Source organism: Balaenoptera acutorostrata, chromosome 3, assembly GCF_949987535.1.
Source record: "Balaenoptera acutorostrata chromosome 3, mBalAcu1.1, whole genome shotgun sequence".
NCBI classification, from domain to species: Eukaryota; Metazoa; Chordata; class Mammalia; order Artiodactyla; family Balaenopteridae; genus Balaenoptera; species Balaenoptera acutorostrata.
Genome location: NC_080066.1, coordinates 54,107,721 through 54,132,045, shown reverse-complemented (window position 1 = coordinate 54,132,045; position 24,325 = coordinate 54,107,721). Strand labels below are relative to the sequence as shown.

The window sequence follows — 24,325 nt, the reverse complement described above, 5'->3', positions numbered from 1 at the left end:
GATAGAAATTCCAAACAATTTCCCCAAATGCCAACAAAATACTCTTAAACACCTATATAACAACCCGACAAGGATATCTGAGTAATATACTGGTTATGAATTATAACTTCCTTCCACACTGCAAAGAAAACATGTTACAATGTAAATGAATAATGATGTAATGTTTAAAAGATGTTAAAGACACCATCTAAACTTAGAGCCAGTTTTGGACTTCCCTGGTGGAGCAGTGGTTAAGAATCCACCTGCCAATGCAGGGGACATGGGTTCGAAACTTGGTCCAGGAAGATCCCACATGCCACGGAGCAACCAAGCCCGTGTGCCACAACTACTGAGGTCCACGTGCCTAGAGTCCGTGCTCCACAACAAGAAAAGCCACTGCAATGAGAAGCCCGTGCACCACAACAAAGAACAGCCCCCCTCACCACGACTAGAGAAAACTGGCACGCAGCAACAAAGACCCAATGCAGCCAAAAATAAATTAATATTTTAAAAAAGAGTCTAAAAAAATAATAAAAATATAAAATAATATTGGACCCAGTTTTGCAATGTTTGACAGGTTTGAAGAAGTAAAATTCACAAACCATGAGGGGCAAAACCCTCCAGGAAAGGGAGGGGAAGATGATAATCATGACACACAAGTGTAAAGTAAGTACCTACCAGTAAGCTTGCTGTAAAACAAACCATCCCAAATCTAGTGTTTTTTCATACAGATGTACTTGGGAGATACTGCAGGTTCAGTTCCAGGCCACCACAATGAAGCAAATATTGAAATAAAGCCAGCCCCATGAACTTTTTGGTTTTCTAGTTCATGTTTGTACCATATTGTAGTCTAGTAAGTTTAAAATAGCATTATGTCGAAAAAAAGCAATGTGTAAACTTTAACTAAAAGTACTTTATTGCTAAAAATGCTAACCATCAACTGACAATGCAGGGGTCAAACAGACTTTCAGTCTGTAAACGCACAATCAAGTGAAGCTCTATGAAAGCAGATATGTTTGTGTTCCTCATGGTTCTTGGATGGGATAGTGGTCTGGCGCTGGTGAGGTGAGGATGGTGTCCCTTACCTCTGAGGTGGTTGGCTTGACGTGAGCTGGGGCTGTGAGCCTGGCATTTATATAATTCCCAGCAGGCTGGCCTGGTCTCATCCATTTGATGGTTGTTTCAGGGTTCCCAAAAAGCAGCAAGACAGGCCAGCCTCTGCACTCAAGCTTTTTCCAGGTCTCTGCTGCTACTACATTTGCTGTAAGACAAATGGCCAAGTCCAGAATCAGTGTGTGAGGCGCTGGCCATGGCCATGGACAAAGTAAGAGGAGTTTTTGCAAATAACTCACCATAACCACACACTTTCACCCAGAATCACCTACCCCTTAAAAGTTTTGCTGATGGACACATAAAAAGTCAACAAACAGTAAGTCCCCTACATATGAACCTTCAAGTTTTGAACTTTCAAAGATGCAAACTTGCATTTGCATGTCCAAACAAGTAAGTTAGTTCATGTGTCTGGCGTACATTGTCACTTGCTTGCAGACTCTAAATGATTGTGATTTTGTGTACTTTACTGTACAGTACTGTATAGCATACAGTAGTACAGTATCTTTATTTCAAGCCCAGCATGTCTGGAAGCAAGCGTAAAAGCAGTTGTGATGTAGCTGGTACTGCTAAGAAGAGATTCACGATGCAGGAAACAGCAAGGGGATTTTCTTTATTTGAGGAGGCACTGTTAGTTTTTGAGGCACAGGACTCAAATGTAGAACTGTGCACAAAAGTTGCAGAAGCTGTTCAGAATGCAATCCAGTGCTACTGTGTCATCTATGATGAGAAAAAAAGAGATATTACCCAGACATCACTGGATCGTTTTTTCAAGTGGGTAGATAGAATTGAATCCAGCAAGGAACCAGAACCTGTGCCATCAATATCAGGTGTGAGTGAAATTGCAGCTTGCCCTCTGTCTCCTATTGCTGATAATCCTTCAGCTCTACCATCTCCCACCTCCTCTCCCTCCTCCACTCAGTAATTCTTCTTACCTGTTCACTCGATGCCAGCCCTTGTATGCCAGGTGTTGTACTGTACTACTGTACTTTTCAAGATTAAAAATGTTTTCTTTTTTAATGTATTATTTGTGGGAAAAGTATTATAAACTTACTACAGTACAGTACCATATAGCCGATTGTGTTAGGTGGGTACCTGGGTTAACTTTGTTGGATTTATGAATAAATTGGACTTATGAACGCGCTCTCAGAATGGAATTCGTTTGTAGATAGGGGACTTACTGTAGCAGATTTTCCACTTGATAGTAAATTTGGATAAAAATGGTTGTGAACTATTAAAGTAACTATTCAGACAGTGAAAAAATAGGAAATAGGTGTATTTTAAGTGAAAAACTTGCAAGTGGCAGAAACTTTTTAAGAGAAAATGCTAAAAACACATTTGGATAATTGTTTTTTACCTTGGACGCTTTCAACTCATTTAAGGCATTTTTATCTCAAAGTGACTACTTATTTTCTTAGACTTCATTTGGTCTGTACGTTAGTTTCCTAGGGCTGTCATAAGAAAATACCATAGGGGGGCTTCCCTGGTGGCGCAGTGGTTGAGAATCCGCCTGCCAATGCAGGGGACACGGGTTCGAGCCCTGGTCTGGGAAGATCCCACATGCCGCGGAGCAACTAAGCCCGTGAGCCACAACTACTGAGTCTGCGCATATGGAGCCTGTGCTCCGCAACAAGAGAGGCTGCAACAGTGAGAGGCCTGTGCACCGTGATGAAGAGTGGCCCCCGCTCGCCGCAACTAGAGAAAGCCCTCGCACAGAAACGAAGACCCAACACAGCCAATCAATCAGTCAATCAATCAATCAATCAATCAAAATAGTGTTCCCTTTAAAAAAAAAAGAAAAAAAAAGAAAATACCATAGGGGACCTTCAAGATGGCAGAGGAGTAAGACGTGGAGATCACCTTCCTTCTCACAAATACGTCAAAAATACATTTATATGTGGAATAACTCTTACAGAACACCTACTGAATGCTGGCAGAGGACCCCAGACTTCCCAAAAGGCAAGAAACAGGTACCTGGTGGTGTGGCTAACAGTGTCTTGGTGCTCTGGCCTGGTGTCAGGCCTGAGCCTCTGAGGTGGGCAAGCCTTAGGACATTGGTCCACCAGAAACCTCCCAGGCCCACATAATATAAATCAGTGACAACTCTTCCACAGATCTCTGTCTCAACGCTAAGACACAGCTCCACCCAACTACCAGCAAGCTCCAGTGCTGGATGCCCAATTCCAAACAACCAGCAAGACAGGAACACAACCCCACCCATTAGCAGAGAGGCTGCCTAAAATCATAATAAGAAGTTCACAGACACCCCAAAACACACCACCAGACTCAGTCTTGCTCACCAGAAAGAAGATATCCAACCTCATCCACCAGAACACAGTAACACCAGTCCCCTCCACCAGGAACTCTAGGCAAAACATTGAACCAATCTTACGCAGTGGGGAAGACACCAAAAAAAAAAAAAACAGAAACTACGAACCTACAGATTGCAAAAGGAGACCGTAAACACAGAAAGTTAAACAAAAGGAGAAGACAGAAATATGCAGCAGATGAAGGAGCACGGTAAAAACCCACCAGACCAAACAAATGAGGAGGAAATAGGCAGTCTACCTGAAAAAGAATTGAGAATAATGATAGTAACAATGATCCAAAATCTTGGAAATAGAATGGAGAAAAATGCAAGAAACATTTAACAACGACCTACAAGAACTAAAGAGCAAACAATAATGAACAACAAAATAATGAAATTAAAAATTCTCTAGAAGGAATCAATAGCAGAATAACTGAGGCAGAAGAACGGATATGGGGCGTGGAATATAAAATAGTGGAAATAACTACTGCAGAGCAGAAGGAAGAAAAAAGAAAGAAAAAAATTGAGGACAGTCTTAGAGACATCTGGGACAGTATTAAACACACAAACATTTGAATTATAGGGGTCCCAGAAGAAGAAGAGAAAAGAAAGGGACTGAGAAATATTTGAAGAGATTACAGTTGAAAACTTCCCTAATATGGGAAAGGAAATTGTCAATCAAGTCAGGAAGCACAGAGTGTCCCATACAGGATAAATCCAAGGAGAAACACACAAAGACACGTATTAATCAAACTATCAAAAATTAAATACAAGGAAAACATATTAAAAGCAGCAAGGGAAAAAAAACAAATAACATCCAAGGGAATCCCCTTAAGGTTAACAGCTGATCTTTCAGCAGAAACTCTGCAAGCCAGAAGGGAGTGGAGGAACATAAAGTGATGAAAGGGAAAACCTACAACCACGATTACTCTACCCAGAAAGGATCTCATTCAGATTCGACAAAGAAATCAAAACCTTTACATACAAGCAAAAGGTAAGAGAAATCAGCCCCACAAAACCAGCTTTACAACAAATGCCAAAGGAACTTCTCTAGGCAGGAAACACAGGAGAAGGAAAAGACCTACAAAAACAAACCCAAAACAGTTAAGAAAATGGTAATAGGAACATACATATTGATAAGAACCTTAAATGTAAATGGATAAATGCTACAACCAAAAGACATAGACTGGCTGAATGGACACAAAAACAAAACCTGTATATATGCGGTTTAGAAGAGACCCATTTCAGACCTAGAGACACACACAGACTGAAAGTGAGGTGATGGAAAAAGATATTCCATACAAATGGAAATTAAAAGGAACATGGAGTAGCAATTCTCATATCAGACAAAATAGACTTTAAAATAAGACTATTACAAGAGACAAAGAACGACACTACATAAGGATCAAGGGAAGAAGAAGATATAACAATTGTAAATATTTATGCAACCAACACAGGAGTATCTCAATACATAAGGCAAATGCTAACAACCATAAAAGGGGAAAATGACAGTAACACAATAATAGTAGGGAATTTTCACACCCCACTTTTTCCAATAGACAGATCATACAAAATGCAAATAAATAAGGAAACACAAGCTTTAAATGATACATTAAACAAGATAGACTCAATTGATAAGTTTTGGATAGATAAGACAGTCCATCCAAAACAACAGAATACACTTTCTTCTCAAGTGCTCATGTACCATTCAACAATGGAGAGAGAAGATGACACAGCCAGAAAGCATCCCTGTTCCTTTGAGGCTGTGCTTCCTCTCTCATGTAACATTCTCCAGGATAGATCATATCCTGGGTCACAAATCAAGATTTGATAAACTTAAGAAAATTGCAATCATATCAAGTATGGTTTCTGACCACAGTGCTCTGAGACTAGATATCAATTTCAGGAAAAAAATCTGTATAAAATACAAACACTTGGAGGCTAAACAATACACTACTTAATAACTAAGAGATCACTGAGGAAATAAAAAATACCTAGAAAGAAATGACAATGAAAACACAGTGACGCAAAACCTATGGGATGCAGCAAAAGCAGTTCTAAGAAGGAAGTTTATAGCAATACAAGCCTACCTCAAGAAACAAGACACATCTCAAATAAACAATGTAATCTTACACCAAAAGCAATTAGAGAAAGCAGAAGAAAAAAAAAGCCAAAGTTAACACAGGAAAGAAATCATAGGGATCAGATCAGAAATAAATGAAAAGGTAGAGAAGGAAACAATAGCAAAAATCAGTAAAACTAAAAGCTGGTTCTTTGAGAAGATAAACAAAAGTGATAAACCATTAGCCACACTCATCAAGAAAATAAGGGAGAAGACTGAAATCAATAGAATTAGAAATGAAAAAGGAGAAGTAAAAACTCACACTGCAGAAATACAAAGGATCATGAGAGATTACTACAAGCAACTCTATGCCAATTAAATGACACCATGGAAGAAATTGAAAAACTCAGAAAAGCACAACCTTCCAAGACTGAACCAGGAAGAAATAGAAAATATAAACAGGCCAATCACAGGCACTGAAATTGAGACTGTGATTAAAAATCTTCACACAAACAAAAGCCCAGGATCATATGGCTTCACAGGCGAATTCTATCAATCATTTAGAGACAAGCTAACACCTATCATTCTCAAACTTTTCCAAAATATAGCAGAGGGAGGAACACTCCCAAACTCATTCTGTGAAGGCACCATCACCCTGTACCAAAACCAGACAAAGATGTAACAAAGAAAAATGCAGTCCAATATCACTGGTGAAAATAGATGTAAAAATCCTCAACAAAATACTAGCAAACAGAATCCAACATCACATTAAAAGGATCATACACCATGATCAAGTAGCGTTTATATCAGGAATTGCAAGGATTCTTCAATATACGCAAATCAATAAACGTGATACACCATGTTAACAAACTGAAGCAGAAAAAACCTAAGATCATCTCAAAAGATGCAGAAAAAGCTTTTGACAAATTTCAACACCCAGAAAGTAGGTATAGAGGGAACTTACCTCAACATAATAAAGGCAATATATGACAAAATTCAACACCCAGAAAATAGGTATAGAGGGAACTTACCTCAACATAATAAAGGCAATATATGACAAACCAACAGCCAACATTGTTCTCAATGGTGAAAAACTGGAATCTTTTCCATAAGATCAGGAACTGACAAGACTGTCCACTCTCACCACTGTTTTTCAACATAGTTTTGGAAGTGTTAGCCACAGCAATCAGAGAAGAAAAAGAAATAAAAGGAACCCAAATCAGAAAAGAAGAAGTAAAGCTGTCACTGTTTGCATATGACATGATACTATACATAGTAAATCGTAAAGATGCTATTGGAAAACTACTAGAGCTCATCAAAGAATTTTGTAAAGTAGCAGGATACAAAATTAATGCACAGAAATCTCTGGCTTCCTACACACTAATGATGAAAAACCTGAAAGAGAAACTAAGGATACCTTCCCTTTTACCGTTGTAACAAAAAGAATAAAATACCTAAGAAAAAACCTACGTACAGAGACAGAAACCTGTATGCAGAAAACTATAAGACTCTGATGAGAGTAATTAAGGACCATACAATCAGTGAGAGAGATATACAATTTCTTGGATTGGAAGAATCAACATTGTGAAAATGACTATATGACCAAAAGCAATCTACAGATTCAATGCAATCCCTATCAAACTACCACTGGCATTTTTCACAGAACTAGAAAAAAAAAATCACAATTTATATGGAAACACAAATGACCCCGAATAGCAAAACAATCTTGAGAACGAAAAATGGAGCTGGAGGAACCAGGCTCCCAGACATCAGACTACACTACAAAGCACAGTAATCAAGACAGTATGGTACTGACACAAAAACAGAAATATAGATCAATGGAAAAGGATAGAAAGCGCAGAGATAAACCCACATACATATGGTCACTCTATTTGTGATAAAGGAGGCAATAATATACAATTGAGAAAAGATAGCCCCTTCAATATGTGGTGTTGGGAAAACTGGGCAGCTACAAGTAAAAGAATGAAATTAGAACTGTCTCTAACACCATACACAAAAATAACACAAACTGGATTAAAGACCTAAATGTAAGGCTAGACACTATAAAACTCTTAGAGGAAAACATAAGCAGAACACTCTATGACGTAAATTACAGAAAGATCCTTTTTGACCCACTTCCTAGAGAAATGGAAATAAAAACAAAATTTAAAAAATGGGACCTAAGGAAACTTAAAAGCTTTGGCACAGCAAAGGAAACTATAAACAAGACGAAAAGACAACCTTCAGAATGGGAGAAAATATTTGCAAAGGAAGCAACTGACAAAGGATTAATCTCCAAAATATACAAGCAGCTCATGCAGCTCAATATCAAAATCCAAACAGTGCAATCCAAAAATGGGCAGAAGATGTAAATAGACATTTCTCCAAAGAAGATATACAGATTGCCAACAAACACATGAAAGGATGTTGACCATTACTAATCATTAGAGAAATGCAAATCAAAACTGCAATGTGGTATCACCTCACACCACTCAGAATGGCCATATCAATAAAAAAATCTACAAAAAATAAATGCTGGAGAGAGTGTGGAGAAAACGGAACCCTGTTGCAGTGTTGGTGGGAATGTAAGTTGATACAGCCACTATAGAGAACAGTATGGAGGTTCCTTAGAAAACTAAAACTAGAACTACCATACGACCCAGCAAGCCCACTACTGGGCCTATACCCTTAGAAAACCATAATTCAAAAAGAATTATGTACCACAATGTTCATTGAAGCACTATTTACAATAGCCAGGACATGGAAGCAACCTAAGTGTCCATCGACAGATGAATGGATAAAGAAGATGTGGCACATATACACAATGGAATATTACTCAGCCATAAAAAGAAACAAAATTGAGTTGTATGTAGTGAGATAGATGGACCTAGAGTGTGTCATACAGAGTGAAGTAAGTCAGAAAGAGAAAAACAGATACCGTATGCTAACACATATATGGAGCAAAAAAAATGGTTCTAAAGAACCTAGGGTCAAGACAGGAATAAAGACGTAGATGTAGAGAATTGAATTGAGGACACAGGGAGGGGGAAGGGTAAACTGGGACGAAATGAGAGAGTGGCATTGACACATATACTTTACCAAATGTAAAATAGATAGCTAGTGGGAAGCAGCCGCATATTACTGGGAGATCGGCTCCGTGTTTTGTGACCACCTACAGGGGTACGTTAGGGAGGGTGGGAGGGAGACGCAAGAGGGGGGAGATATGGGGATATATGTATGCATATAGCAGATTCACTTTGTTATACAGCAGAAAGTAACACAACATTGTAAAGCAAATATACTTCAGTAAAGATGTTTTTTAGAAAAAGTACCACAGACCCAGTGGCTTAAAGAAAAGAAATAGGGCTTCCCTGGTGGCGCAGTGGTTGAGAATCTGCCTGCCAATGCAGGGGACACGGGTTCGAGCCCTGGTCTGGGAAGATCCCACATGCCACGGAGCAACTGGGCCCGTGAGCCACAACTACTGAGCCTGCGCGTCTGGAGCATGTGCTCCGCAACAAGAGAGGCCGCGATGGTGAGAGGCCCGCGCACCGCGATGAAGAGTGGTCCCCACTTGCCGCAACTAGAGAAAGCCCTCGCACAGAAACGAAGACTCAACACAGTCATAAATAAATAAATAAAAGAACGTGAATTTCAAAAAAAAAAAAAAAAAAAAAAAAGAAAAGAAATATATATTCTCATTGTCTGGGGGCTAGAAGTCTAAGATCCAGGTGTTGGCAGGTTGGTTTATCTTGAGGCCCTCTCCTTGGCTGGCAGACGGCCGCTTTCTCCCTTTATCCCCACATGATTTTCCTTCTGTGTGTGTCTCTCTTCTCAAAAATACACCAGTCAAATTGGATTAAGGCCCACCCATATTGCCTCATTTTAATGTAATCATCTCTTGAAAGGCCCTGTGTCCAAGTACAGTCATATTCTGGGGCACTGGGGGTTAGGACTTTAATACACAGATTTGAGGGGAACACAATTCAGCCCATAATAGTCTCCTTGAATTTTCTATAGCCACCTCTTCACACACCTCTGTGATGGGCTCCTGCCTGTTTGGAAAGGAACCAGGAACATGGATTTTTTCCCCTTAGAGTGAGCGAGCACACAAGGACCTAGACTTCAACAGTGTGGGTGAAGCAGAAATAATGTTCTCCTTTGCCTCCTACCCTGCAGAGGTGGGAGGACAAGAGGATTTGCTATCCAAAGTGGGCACATCGGCTGGAGCAGAGAAGGAATGGGGTCCCGGGAGACTGCTGTGTCTCAGGGGCTGGGTGTGACCTGGTCTGCTGAGAAGGATATGCTCAGCAGGTGTCCTGGGGCACGTTGGTCAGGCAGTGCTTTGTGGCCACCCTGGAGAGGGGAGGGAGAGCAGGGCCCTTTCTCTTTGGGAACCCACTAGGTTCCCTTGGAATGGACACTCACTGAAAGGGTACAGGCATTTGGAGGCTGAGCCCCCAGATACAAGTCACCACATCATACTTAAAAGTACACAGAAGGCAGGCAGCACATCACTCTTCCATGGGGTGAGTGGCAGTAGCTCCCAGCCCAGACTACAGAATTATAGTCATGTTTCAACTGGCAGCTTTATAATTAAGGCCTCGGATCTTTGCTGATTGGTGGAACTCTCTGGTAGTCAAGAAAGTGCTCTTAAATGATGCTGCTTTCTCGGTGTGGGGAGGGAGTATTGGTGCTATGGACAAGGATCGAGGGACCACGTGACAGTGTTATGTGCTCAACATGCAGACAACTGTGAGCTATTCCAATCAAAGAAACAAGGCATTCACATCAGGAGAAGAAAGTAATATTATGAAGAAAGGCAGGCTACAGCCAAACGTGTAAAGCTAAGGAGCCATGCCTCAGGGAGTTGGGAGATGGGAGGACTGAGAGATGAGATGAGGGCTTCCAGGTTTGGGGACAGCACAGGTGGAATGGGGAAGATGAGGGTGTGTGCAGAGTATCTCGTCATATCGGGAACAGATGTCTATGGTAAGGGGTGTGTTTACAAGGAATCAGATGGTCAGCTTGGGTTATAAAGAGCCCTAAGTATCATGCAAAGGAGTTTAAACTCAATTCTTAGACTTAGAGTAGCCATTGTATGCTTTTGAGTAGCAGTGGTAGTTGGAGAATATAACATCCAATGGAATGCTTTAACCTGAAAGACAAGTTTAATCTGAAAGCAGTAAATATATAGCTGAATTCCAGAGGAAGGACAGCTATTCAAGAGAGGGAATGTTGAAAAGGCGAGCAGGCGGATGTGGAAAATGTCCACAGGGTGTAAGAGGGGAGCCTGCTTCCCGATGGGTGCCCTTTCCACCCCACTTATGCCCCTGCTAGTCCTCCATCCATTTCCCACTGTCCCCTGCACTGCTCCCCATCACAGGGGGCTGACTCCAAAGCCTGCCTTTCCAGGTCCCTGTTCACCTGGCCTCCTGCTGGGTTCAGCCAACCTGAGACACTTTGGAGATAAGGACAGAAGGGAGGGAGATTTCCCTCCTATTCTTTTGACTGCTAGCATCATCTCCAACAGCAGCTGTGTCTCCTCCATACCCTTGCTCATCCTGGATTGGGTCCACCTGACATCCACAAGCGAATCCTGGCCCAGATCCACGAACACCATGTGGTCCATTAGGTCTTCCCAGCTTGCATCATGCTTGCAGAATTTAAGCCTCAGAGCTCCTCCCTTGCAGAAGCTCCTTCCCAGGCCTCAGGGAAGGTCATAGCAGTGTGTGATATTTGCAAATGCAAAGCATTTTAAATACTGCTATCTCTTTCTCCTCTGATTCCCCCATTACAAGTTCCTCTTGTTGTGTGCAGGTACTTGTGGCCCCTAAGGGGAGGTGGGGCTGGGGAAGCTTTCAAGCTGTGGTTAATGGGTTAGGGTTCCCTGCAACTTCTATATACTGTGATGTTCACGGGATGAGCAAGACCCAAGCTCTATCCCACAGTGATTGTTTCTCAAAGTCCAGGACTCCCGAAGTATGGGTGGCTTGGAGGAAAATCCTAGAGCCCAAGTTCAAAGGCTGAATCCCCAAACTTTATATAAAATAAACTTGAGGCTTTTCCCCATTTAGTAGAATCCCAAATATGCACATGATATTTCCCACAATGAATTGTGCGTTGAAGTAAACTTTAAAAAAATCTATTAATAATAAAACATTTTGTTTCATTATACCAGAGTAAGTAATAATTTTTATTCTCTCTCTCTAAAAAACTAACATCATAAAACATTGTCATAGAAAGGTGTGACCAGAGAGCAAGCAAGCAAAAGATATATGACTTGTGAGTATGGTGAAAGTGGGCCTGTTAGCAAATAAAAATAAAATCTATTTTCCCCAGATTTTGTTATTTTTGTGGCATTTGCGATTTTTGAGTATTTATGTATTTTTCTCATTCAAAATAAATGTATATATTTTATTTAATATTATATTTATATTTATATATCCTTTTCTTAAAAAGGGCCCTAGGTTACATTAGTATCAGGTGACAAGTCCTGGACCTGCTCAGGAGGGCACCATGTTTCCCTGTTGCATCTTGAAGTTACCTGGTTTTCTGATGCTCCTACGGGTGATCCTTGTAACAAATACTTTTCACAACCCACCCTATCGGAACTGGTCTCACACCTCTCAGGTTTGATACAGTCCTCCCTGATGGATACACCCATCACCTGTCCACTTTCTGCCCAGTGGTTCCAGGACCAGATGGGAGGCCTGGTACCTGCAGAGCCCTCTGCACCACCCGGGTGGGCCTCTCTGGCTTACTGGAAGCTGCGCTCATATTGCCTGGGTTCCAGGTGGGGCATCACACCCTCTCCACATTCTGTGGGCCCAAGCTCCTGCAGGCAAGGATATTGCATCTGGCTTTATATAAACCTAGCCTCATGCCCAGCACAGAGTAGGGCTTACATGTTGGAGTCGGTGAATGGCTTCCAAAGACTGGAGGAGCCTGGGGTTGGTGGGAAGGATGTTCAGAGAACTCAGGGGTGCAAAAAGGGCAGGTGCAGCCCCTGGAGACTGCAGATCTGAGGGAAGGCTAGAGCAGGTTTCTGGGGGAGAAATGGAGGCCAGCTGTAAAGCCTTGTTTCCTATGATGAATTTGAGGAAGTAACACCAAAAATATATATTTGTTATGCTTCTATACCAGATCATGAAAAAATCATTTTATTCTAATCATCATTACATATTATACATTTTTAACTAACGCATTTGAACAGAGTCTAATCGGCATGGGCCTGTAATTTCCATTTTATAAAGAAAACTGCCAGTGACTTCGAATACTAAAAGATTTTTCTGTCACGTTCCAGGCGATGTCCTGACGTGCTGGGACAGAGGGAGAGTGCCTGTTCCCCGGAGTGTTTGTCTCCTGTATCCACCTGTCTCCAAGTCCCTGTCCTTTATTAATCTATCATCTTTCCACATGGCCATCTTCTTTAGTAAAGGAAAGGAGAAAAGCATGAGAAAATAACTTTCTAATGTTTTAGAAATTACGGAGAGATAGAATGAAGAATCATAATTTTTCTTTTGTTAAAATACTCCACATGCTGCTGGCCTATTTAGGAATCATTGAGCCCTCCAATTATTAAAACAAATTATCAGCATAGGCTCTCCACAACATGAAGGTTTAAGTTGGGAATGTTGCACATTTTTCACCTGTTGCATTTATTAGTATTTCAGACACATTAATTTCACAGCTATTTATGAATTGTATAATATGTTGTTTTAGATAGACATTGTAAGAATGAATTTTTTTTCCTCTGCAGGAAAGATGATTAATGCAGTTACAAAGAAAGTTTATGAGAGACATAAAAATATTACTTTGTGGGTGGGAAGTGTTTCTCCAACATTTAGTCAAATGTAGACACAATAAAACATCTACACCAGGCACCACGCGCACCATCCGCATTCTGCCCTCTTGAGTTGGAGTTAGTGGCAGGACTTCAGAATAAAGAGATAATCCCTCCAAACCCTGCAGACCCTTCCTCAGGGCATCATGGTGTGATCCCTTTCCTTACAGAAAAATAGTTCCCCTACAGAAAAATTACTTTCAGCACTGAAAAGCTAACTCCAGGCAGGGATGTGGAAATATAAAATGTTAGTGGTGGAAGCGTTCTTATATTTAACCTAACCCAACTCTCCCATTTTACAGAGGAAGAAACAAAGGCCAAGGAAGGTGAATAATCTCACACAGTTGGTAAACAGGGCAAAAGTGGAGTGGATGCCCACACTGGGGTTCTTTCTTCACGTCCTGGTGGTGGTTCCTATATCTGATAAGTAGATTGCAGCTGCTGCAGCTGTTCTCACTCACATCAAGGAAAGAAGATTTTTAAAAAACTTTGTTGACATATAGTTTTTTGACAGTGTTGTGTTAGTTTCAGATGTACGGCAAAGTGATTTGGCTATATATATATATATATATATATATATATATATATATATATGCTCTTTTTTACATTCTCTTCCATTATAGGTTATTACAAGATATTGAGTATAATTCCCTGTGTTATAAAGTAGGTCCTTGTTTTTTATTATTTTATATATGTAGTGTGTGTACGTTAATCTCAACCTCCTAATTTATCCCTTCCCCACCCCTGCTTTGGGAACCATAAGTTTGTTCACTATGTCTGTGAGTCTGTTCTGCTTTGTAAATAAGTTCATTTGTATCCTTTTTGGGTTCCACATATAAGTGATATGATATGATATTTGTGTTTCTCTGTCTGGCTTATTTCACTTAGTGTGATAGTTTCTAGGTCCATCTATGTTACTGTAAATGGCATTATTTCATTCTTTTTTATGGCTGAGTAATATTCCATTGTGTGTGTGTGTGTGTGTGTGTTTGTGTGTGTGTGTGTGTGTGTGTGTGTGTGTGTGTGTACTTACATCACATCTTCTTTATCCATTCTCGGGCTACTGGATGTTTAAGTTATTTCCACGTCTTGTCTATTGTAAATAGTGCTGCAGTGAACACTGGGGTGCATGTGTCTTTTTGAATTATGGTTTTCTCCAGATACATGCCCAGGAGTGGGATTGCTGGATCAAATGGTAGTTCTATTTTTATATTTTTAACGAATCTCCATACTGTTCCCCATGGTGGCTGCACCAATTTACATACCCACCAACAGTGTAGGAGGATTCCCTTTTTTCCTGGGAAGAAGATTTTGACTATATAGTTTGGCACAATTGGTACTTAGCAGCTGTGTGACTTGATGAAAGTTACTTAAGCTCTCAGGCCTTATTTTACCCCCTAGCAGAAAATCATTATTACCTCTGTCTCGTCAGTGCCTGGTGGGTACAAAAACATCTGTGCCTCATGGGAGTGACTTTAGGTAATGCTGCCTAGCTTGCTATACGATTTACCCATCTCAGATCTGCATTTTAAAAAGTACTGTGAAGGGACATAAATGGGGATGGAAATCAGAGAAGATAAGTAGGGAAAGGGTTGTAAAGAGGAGAACTATTTGGTCATCAGGAGACTTTTTGATTTGTCATTTTTAAACAATAAAAAGACCCACTTGGAAATTTTTACTTGGAGTCTTTTGGTAACTTTGGCAAAAATTTTGAAGTTTTCTGAGTTTCAATATCCCTGATATAATACAGGGATTTTAAAAAATCTGGTTGGCTTTAGAATCTTTCCAAAATACACTTGGGGCCTTTACAAAGAACAGTCTTTACTGGCTATCATTGCCCACATGATTGGTGGGCCTTGACCCTGTTGAGGAGAACATCTTTATCCTTCTCTCCTTATTCCTTTACCCAATAAACCAGTGTTAAAGGGAAAAAGGAAGTAATTCGTATGGGTACTTATATGTGCCGTACCGGCTATTCTCACATCTTGAATTTTACTTAAAGTTTTGAGTGTGTTCTCATGTTCTCTGTGCAAATATAGTCTATTTCATAGTCAGCAATCATCATTGTTTAGCTAAAATCTTGCCACCAAGGAGGTGAGGGGTCTGCTCCCCTGCCCCATTCGGCTGAATCTGTACCACAGCATTGTTCCCGCTTCTCAAGAGTGTCTTTGACATTCCCGCTTCCTGTGTTCAGGACCCTGGCAAGGGAGGCAGCTATCTGCCCAGCTCACTCTTGTACCTCACTGAGGTCTTGTTTTAAGTCACCTTCTCAGTGAGGATCGCAGCCCCCGCCCCTGCATCCCACTCTCTCTACCTTTTGCACCTACAATACATGTCTGGTGTGAATCATGTGGACACTGATCATGTGGGCACAGTTTCTCACGGCCCAAAAAGGGAGCATGTGAATCTATCATGTGCCCACAAGGAGCAATACTTGGTGAATAGTACCAATGATCATCATGATCTGTCTTTAGCTGCCAAATCTTTTGTTTGTCTCTCCCTCATCAGGACAGACACACTCCTCCCTTCTTCAATTGAGGTAACCCCAAAGGTCCACCCAGTCCCATCCTCTACGTCATGGTTACCTGTATGTGTATTAGTCTTCACATCGTTTGCACATGGCTTTCCTTGATCCACCAACCTCTAAACTGAAAAGAAAAGCTGTCTCATCCACACCCACATATACAGTATAGCTACAAGGATGAAGAAGCCCAGGATAATCAAAATCAACCCACTAATTTGCAGCAATTCTGACACCCCAATGGGCAGATCCTGAGTGGGCTCTTTTCCCTGGGAAGAGAGTGTTTTTAAGTTTTAATTCTCCTCCCAGAGTTGGGCTCCCAAGGACTCTTCTCGTTGGCTCTTGACTCCATTGTCTGGGAGTTTTCCTTTTCCATTAACTGTTCTGGCCATGGGAAAGTTAACATTGGAGACTAAGCCTCCTTTGGGGTCCAGTCAGCTTTTCCAGGCCACGATCTACCAATACAGAAAGAAATGCAAGAGTACACCTAAGTCTCAAATAGTCACAGACATTTTTTCCTGACTTGAGGTTCCTTTGGCAGTAGAACTCCCTCAAAACCTAGCCAGTCTCTTACCTTATAGGCCAGTTTAACAGGTGCATATATCGTGTGTCAACACGATTCCAAGATCCATGATATGTCTTTGTTTTTAATGCCACTGCCTCTACCCAACCCTTTGCTTTCACTCTCACCTTTACTTTTTCTCTTAAATTAAGTACAGACACCTTGGTCCCATCAGTCTTCAGTGGAAGAGTCATATATTAGTCGCTTGTCCTTGGAGCCATATTTGCACAAAGATTTTGCATCATGACAACCCATTTAGAAGTTTTTAGCAATGGGTCAGATTATTTCTGCAAAGGTGAGTTTCAATAGGCTTTTAACAGTCAAAGCATTTCTTGAGTCTTTGATTTACTGATAGGGTGAGAAGCATTTGCTTCTTCCATTCCTACAAGAATCAGTGTTTGTTTTATCTTTCTTTTTTGTCAACTAAAGAAAAACACACAAACTAAAAGTTGCAAGTTATTATTTGGGGATCTTACTGGGGACTTAAGCCTGGGAGACAGCCTCTCAGATAGCTCTGATGAACTGCTCTGAAGAGTTAAGGGAGAAGCCAGGATACACAGATTTTTGCTGGAAAAAATGTAGTCAAACATCAAAAGATCGCTGTTAGTTACAAAGAACAGATATCTCAAGTTAATGATTTTGGTGCTTTTCTATGTATGGGAAGATGTAAGAATCTAGGTTCATTGACATTATTCCTTAGATATGCATTTTAACTATCTAGGGCCAGTTTCCAAAGCACAAATTATCCTCTGAGATAATTTCTTTCTTGTGTTAACTTACCAAGCATAGTCAATAGCACTCAATACATCAGACATGTCATGTTTTTTTCACCTTAATTGTCTGTTTAAGGCCTGTTTTCCCTGACTGGAATATAAGCCCCGTGAAGGCATGGGTTTTTCCTGTTGGCACACTTCTGGGTCTTCGATGGTTTTCAGGGCCTGACATAGTCTGTGCAAGAAAGAGATGATGAATGAGGGGATAAGTTAATAAAAGGCTGGATTTGGTCTGTTGAATTACCTGTGTCAGAAAAGTTCTTTAAACCAGAAACAGTGAAAAGGATAAATATGGGTTTTGTTGAGAATTACTGAACTGTGTAAAAGTAATTCATTTTTAATATCTAATATGTAAAGAAACTATGAAAGATATTAAAATCACTAACAATCTGCCTCTAGATCCTCCCTACTATGGACCTAAAGCTAATCCTTTAAACTGTGATTATGGGAGGAGCCTCTGCAGTGGTCCAGGCTCGAGACATTTCTCGTCTCACAGTGACATCAGCCTCATCCTGTATCTAAATGCTGTGAATACTGCGGTTGCTTCCAGTTACAGAAGTAATTTGAGTGCCCTCAGCCCTCTTTTTGGAATCAGCATTCGGCTTGGGTGTCTATCAGCTCTATTTTTTTTTTGTCATTGCTTATTTTTTACTTTTTGATTTGCGTTGTGTTATTTGAGAAGGCACAAGAGCTTTTTATTTAACTATTTATTTCCTTCCTTATAGCCCCTTTAGGACGTAGGTGCTACTATTCTACTCACTTTACAGATTAGAGAATGGTAGATTTTGCTACCTTCCAGAGCTTGGCTTAAGAATATAGGAGGGTCTGCATCTATGGTTCTGAACTGTATTCTACTACCTCTTGGCCCCTCACCACACTCTATGTGTTTATTACAATTTATTATTTACAGAATATTTTCACATATGTTATCACACTGTTGACAAATAATATCAGTTACCTTTATTGAATGTCCATCACTTTGATCCAGACACAGTGTTAGGCACTAACAGAAAGGGATGTGGGAAGGTAAGGATGCACACATAAGAAGAACTATACTCCTGAGAAAGAAAACAAAGCCTGCAGAAAAGCCACTAATAGAAATGTCTTGCCCCTCCTTTTGCTCTGTTTCAGGAATACCAAATTGATATATTTTTTGCCCAGACCTGGACTGACAGTCGCCTTCGGTTCAACAGCACAATGAAAATCCTTACTCTGAACAGCAACATGGTGGGGTTAATATGGATTCCAGATACGATATTCCGCAATTCCAAAACTGCAGAGGCTCACTGGATCACCACCCCCAATCAACTCCTCAGAATTTGGAATGATGGGAAAATCCTTTACACTTTAAGGTGAGATGCTACTGATGGTCTGATATTGGGGACTTTAATTTAGATCACTGTAGGAATGGGACCTTATTTTTCATTGCTAAATTCTATCACTTCTCATGTTCAACATGCTACTGGGTCTTGAAGAAGTTTTTCCTAATCCCATGTTGTGTAAAAATAAAGACATACAAATGATCTGCAATGAATATAAAATCCTTCCTTCATCAGAATCCATTTCCGCTGTAAGTGGGCTGTGGAAATTTTCTTTAATATGTTTAACCCACAGGACCATTCAGCTAAGAAAATAAAGATGTCTGGTTGTACTAATTGACAAATGTAATTATAGCCAAATTTGAGACCACAAGGAACAAAAGAGTACAGAGGGTGTTCCCTAATGCATCCCTAATGGAAGTGGGAGCTACCTTGTAATGAGTCCTCCTGGGGGCCAGGCTGTCCTCACAGAAACCCAGCAAAGTAAGAGGGGCTGCGTTTGAAAGATGTGAATAGACCTGCCTGCCCAAAGTTTCCATCGGGAACTAGTGTTACCCGGGTTTGAACCTGGGTCTGTATCTCTCAAGAGTCTCTCCGCTAGGGTGATCTGAGTCTAACTGAACACATGGTTGAAACATTCCATAGAAAGTCCTCCACCTAAGCCAGTCTTTCTGCCCACCCAGCGTTGGGATCAGGACAGTGACGTCTGGACCCTGCTCTCCCAGCATCTGAACCCTCTCCAGAACACTGGACTGAGTGCCTTGTGCTGATTATCTCTGTCTCATTGGCTTTGCTGCTTTACAGCTGCTTCCTGCACCTCCTGTCCACCTCCTGACACAGCCTGTCCTCATTCTGCTCCTCCTGCCTTAGGAATTCCCCCTCACTTTATCCTCTTTCCACTTTCCTGCTGACTTAGCTCATCCATTCCTAAGACTTTAAAAGCCATATCCACGCTGAGGATTCATTCCCACATTCATTTCTAATCCCAAACTTCCCTTCTGGGCACCAGATTCTAGGAGCCACCTGCCTGTGTGTCTCTCCTCCTGAAAACCTAAAAGGCATTTTGATTCAGCATGCTGCAGGGGAATGTCATTTCTCTAATACCTCTGACCAAGCCCCTGTGTTCTCCTGGCTCGGTGAATACCACCGCCAACCCCTGAACACACCTGCCTCCTCCCACATCCAGTATCAGGCGTTTTAATTGCAAATGATTTGTGCCCATAAGGAGAAATCTGCAATTCATATGGTAAACACGTATTTGTAGCACAAAGGCACAGATTAATATCAAAATAAGCAGAAGATTAAGGATTTTAAAGTTTCATGGAAATAATAATGTTGACAGCTTGGGAACAGCAACAACAATAAAAGCCACAACAGGGAACTCTGCTGATGAGTTAGTTACATTTGGAGAACAGGAGTTTGTAATAGCTATTTCCTCATCAATTCTTAAAGGAATATAAATGAGACTCTGAAATGAAGGTGAGCTTCAGCAAACCAGCATAGAGACATGGCCAGTCCTGCGATCCTTTATTTACTCTGACGCAAAGAATGTCTGCTTTGAAAAGATGCAATACACACATTTAGTGCAGCCACCACCTGCCTAGTCAAGTAGGGGAGTTGGACAAATATGAACTCTTCCCTACAAGTGGATGAACTTGGTATTATACCTATTTAGGAAAATATACCATTTTAAAAATGGAGGAAAGATTTAATTCAGTCAAACAGATTAAAAACCAGGACATAAGAAACAAGGACATATGAAAACAAGGACATATTGTTTTGATTTGTTTCCTCTCTTACTTGTCTTATATTTCTAGACACAGTCAGGATTTTACTTATGGAAACTTCCTCTGCTTCTGATAGTTAAAAGTAAAACAAAGTGACACAACACAAAAAAAACCCAAATGGTATACTGAAAGGATGGTGCCCCTACTGAGTGAGCTCCATGTGGCCACTCCAGGCCCCTCCTCCCCACATGGTAGTAACGTGACAGCCCCTGGCCTTGCTTAGGGCCTTTGTTGGATTGTCGCTGGCTGGCCACAAGAGTGATGCTTGGCTCCCCCACAGGCTCACCATAAATGCAGAATGCCAGCTGCAGCTGCACAACTTCCCCATGGATGAGCACTCCTGCCCGCTGATATTCTCCAGCTGTGAGTACTGACTTGGGGTATAACTGTTGTGTAAATGATTGTCTAGCCTATGCTGATTTCTAGCAAAGAGTCACATGATCGATTATAGCATCACTATACAACCAGAGAAAATGGATAACGGTTTTGGTCTTGGCCACCTGGGTATAGTCACTCCAGACTTTGTTACATAGGACCCATGTTATAAAATAGGTAGCTTTGATAAATCCTTGAACAACTTAACCATTTTGTTATAATATTAAAGAACACAGAAATTGATGAACAGTTGACTTACCAAAGACACTTATGCTAATTATTTGGACATATGCAGAATTCATTTGCAATAATTTTATGCTTAATATCATCTTCAAGTCAGGTGGTTTGTTTACAAAATAAAAAGATAAACTTTTTACTTAAATATATTTATATTTGTCTCATTACACTCTAATAGGATGTAATTTTTCATAGTATTTCATTTTCCAATATTTTACATAGGATTGATACTAGAGCTAACAAGTAATCATTTACAAATTCTTAAAGACAATATCTAATGCTAAGTACAAGGCTACAAATAAAAGGAAATATCAAATTAATTTGCATATAAAGTTTTAAAGTAAAGGTCAATATAGAAATATATCTGTAGAATTTATGATGGTTCATTTAAAATATATTGACCACAACTACTTAAGTATGACTCATAAGAATTCAACTAACTTCATTGACTATCTTTAAAATTGCATACGGGGTATGACAAACAAATGTGATGAAGTCTCAGGCAGAAGGTTTTGTGGCTTTCTTCACTATACATTAGAGTGAAAAGACAAAAATGAAAAATTGGATAAACACATTTTACAGTTCATTTTAAATTCAGAAAAAGACAAGAGAGAAAGCAAAATTTCACCTAAGGATAAATTTTTTTGATTATAAAATGGTCAGAAGATCTAAAAAGACGTTTTTTCCAAAGACATGCAGATGGCCAACAGGTAGATGGAAAGATGTTAAACATATTAGTCATCGGGGAAATGTAAATCAAAACAACAATGAGATATCATCTTGCATCTGTCAGAATGGCTATCATCAAAAGACAACAATTATTGATGAGGATGTGGAGAAAAGGGAAACCTTTTGCACTGTTCGTGGGAATGTAAATTGGTGCAGCCATTGTGTAAAACAGTATGGAGATTCCTCAAAAAATGTAAAATAATATTGTCTTATGATCCAGCGATTCTACTTTCGTGTATTTATCCAAAGAAAATGAAAACACTAACTCAAAAAGGTATATGCCTAGAAGGAAGGCACCATCTGCATCTCTTGGTCAGTTGTTTTATCCCCTAAGGCAGGAGGGGAGGCTGAGTAGGAAAGATAGGCTGAGCTCAGCCTCATAATTATCAGGCTCCAGCAGCATCTGACTGGACTTGCAGAAGAACAAACCAGAAAGGTTTATTTTTAGGAGCCACAAATACCTCCTTTCTTCCCGTGTGCAGCATGCAGAGTGCAGCCAAATGTATTTAATTCTAAACCCTTCTTGGGTTTAGACCTGAAGAGGGAACCAAGTATTCATGGCTCATCCAAATGCTTCATAACTGGTGTGTGTCTTAAAATAAACGGAGACAAAATTGCCCATTCCCTCCCTGCTGCCCGGGTGCACTAAAGAGGTGGACCCTCTGCCAGGTGGACTGTCCTGGCAAGTGGGACCTTTGCTTTGGCAAGAAAGAAAACACACAGCTCCTTGAAAGTCCTTTCTCTTTTGGATGAGTTAATCACCAAATAGCAGATGCTGTGAAATGCCAACAGTGGTCCTGTGTCCTTTGAAGCAAATGCTCAGGTACAAAACTTCCAAAAGGAAGCCTGTCTTCCAAAGGGAGAGCAACTGTTGATTTTATGTATCACTCGACGGGTCTAAGGCAGAGGTCCCCAAACTTTTTGGCACCAGGGCCTGGTTTCGTGGAAGACAATTTTTCCATGGAAGGGGGTGGAGGGAGAGGGTTCAGGCGGTAATGGGAGCGATGGGGAGAGGCAGATGAAGCTTCGCTGGCTGGCTCACCTGCTACTCACCTCTTGCTGTGCGGGCTGGTTCCTAACAGGCCACGGTCCAATACCAGTCCGAGGCCCGGGGGTTGGGGGCCCCTGGTCTAAGGAATGCCTGGATAGCTGGTAAAACATTACTTTTGAATGTTTCTGTGAGGGTGTCTACAGGAGAGATCAGCATTTGAGTCAGTAGCCTGAATAAGGAAGATCGCTCTCACCAAGGTGTGTGGGCGTCATCCAGTCTTTTGAGGGACAAAATACAGGCATACTTCCTTTTATCTTCTCTCACTTTATTGTGCTTCACAAATACTGCATTTTGTTTTACAAATTGAGAGTTATGGCATCCCTTCCCAACAGCATTGTTTTTTAGTTAAGGTATTTACATTGTTTTTTAGATGTAATGCTACTGCACACTTATCAATAATAGGCTGTAGCATAGAGTACGCATAACATTTATATGCTCTGGGAAACCAAAATATTTGTGTGACTTGCTTTGTTTGATGTTTGCTTTATTGTGATGGACTGGAACTGAAGCTGCAATATCTCCAAGGTCTGCCTGTTGAAGAAAAGGTGGAATTTGCTCTTTGATTGAGCTGGGATGTGCATCTTCTGCTCTCAGATATCAATGCTCCTTGTTCCCAGGCCTCAGACTTGGACCAGGACTTAAAACCTCAGTCTCTTAATTCTCAGGCCTTTGGACTCAGACTGAATTACACCACCAGCTTTCCTGGGTCTTCAGCTTGCAGATGACAGATTGTAGAACTTCTTGTCTTCCATAATCTGATGAACAAATTCCTGTAATAAATGTCCTCTTATATATTTATCTCTATTTATCCCTGCATCGACATTTATCCTCTTGGTTCTGCTTCTTTGGGGAACCCTAATACAGGGAGGGAAGTTCCCACACTTCCAGCCTACAAAATATGTGGACTCCAAAGTTCCCAAAATATCCCTGTTTTCACTTGAGTTCACCTGCTTTGGATGTAACCAAAGGGAGTTTTTTGGCATGTCCAGGAGACATGGCAGAGTCCAGCAGCCTGGAGCTGAGAGTGAGAATCAAGGCAGTGCCCTGGGAAGCAGGTTCTGGATCAGGGACCATGCCAGACAGAGCAGTGCAGGGGGTGAGGGGGATTTTGCCATCTTGTCTCTTTGCCTGCCCCATTCTCCTTGAAGTGCTCGCCCTTCACCTGCTAGCCAGGTCATCTTCCCACATGTTCCTGGATCTCTGGCCTCTCCAGCTCTTCCTTGTCCCTGCCATCTCACTGCTGTAGACACTCACACCTTGGGGGGTAGGAGGGTGCCCCCTGAGGCTGGTCCTGGCTGTAGGTGCCTTCTATGGAGACAGTGATGCCTGTAGCAGGAAGGACAGAGCTTTGGGGTCTCCTCCATTAACTGTTACCCTCATTATGGTGGAAACAGCTGCTACTCATGATTGCACTGGCTCTGCTGTGCAGTCTTGAAAGTGAGTTATTTTTATTCTGGCTCTAAGTGAAGTAAGTTGTTCTGAGAGGTTAAGGGCTGGGTCATGGCAGAGGAAGAATGCCTGACTGCTAGGCAGGACTTGTGACTTTGAAGGCTGTGTTCTATTTTCCTTCTTCTTTTTTTCTTTCACAATGATATCCTGCCACCCTTATTTTAGTTTTTAAAACCACTTTATTGAAGTATGATTGACATGAAAAACCTGTGCATAG

General features: G+C 40.9%; 1 protein-coding gene across 1 annotated transcript in view; it reads left to right on the top strand.

The window, feature by feature from the left end:
• The window catches only part of GABRG3 (gamma-aminobutyric acid type A receptor subunit gamma3), a 592,092-nt gene that overhangs the window by 442,033 nt on the left and 125,734 nt on the right, over positions 1 to 24,325 (top strand). Inside the window, exons 4-5 of the mRNA XM_057543487.1 lie at positions 18,293 to 18,513; positions 20,548 to 20,630. Coding sequence (XP_057399470.1) covers positions 18,293 to 18,513; positions 20,548 to 20,630 — 304 coding nt within the window. The remainder of the gene's footprint in view (positions 1 to 18,292; positions 18,514 to 20,547; positions 20,631 to 24,325) is intronic.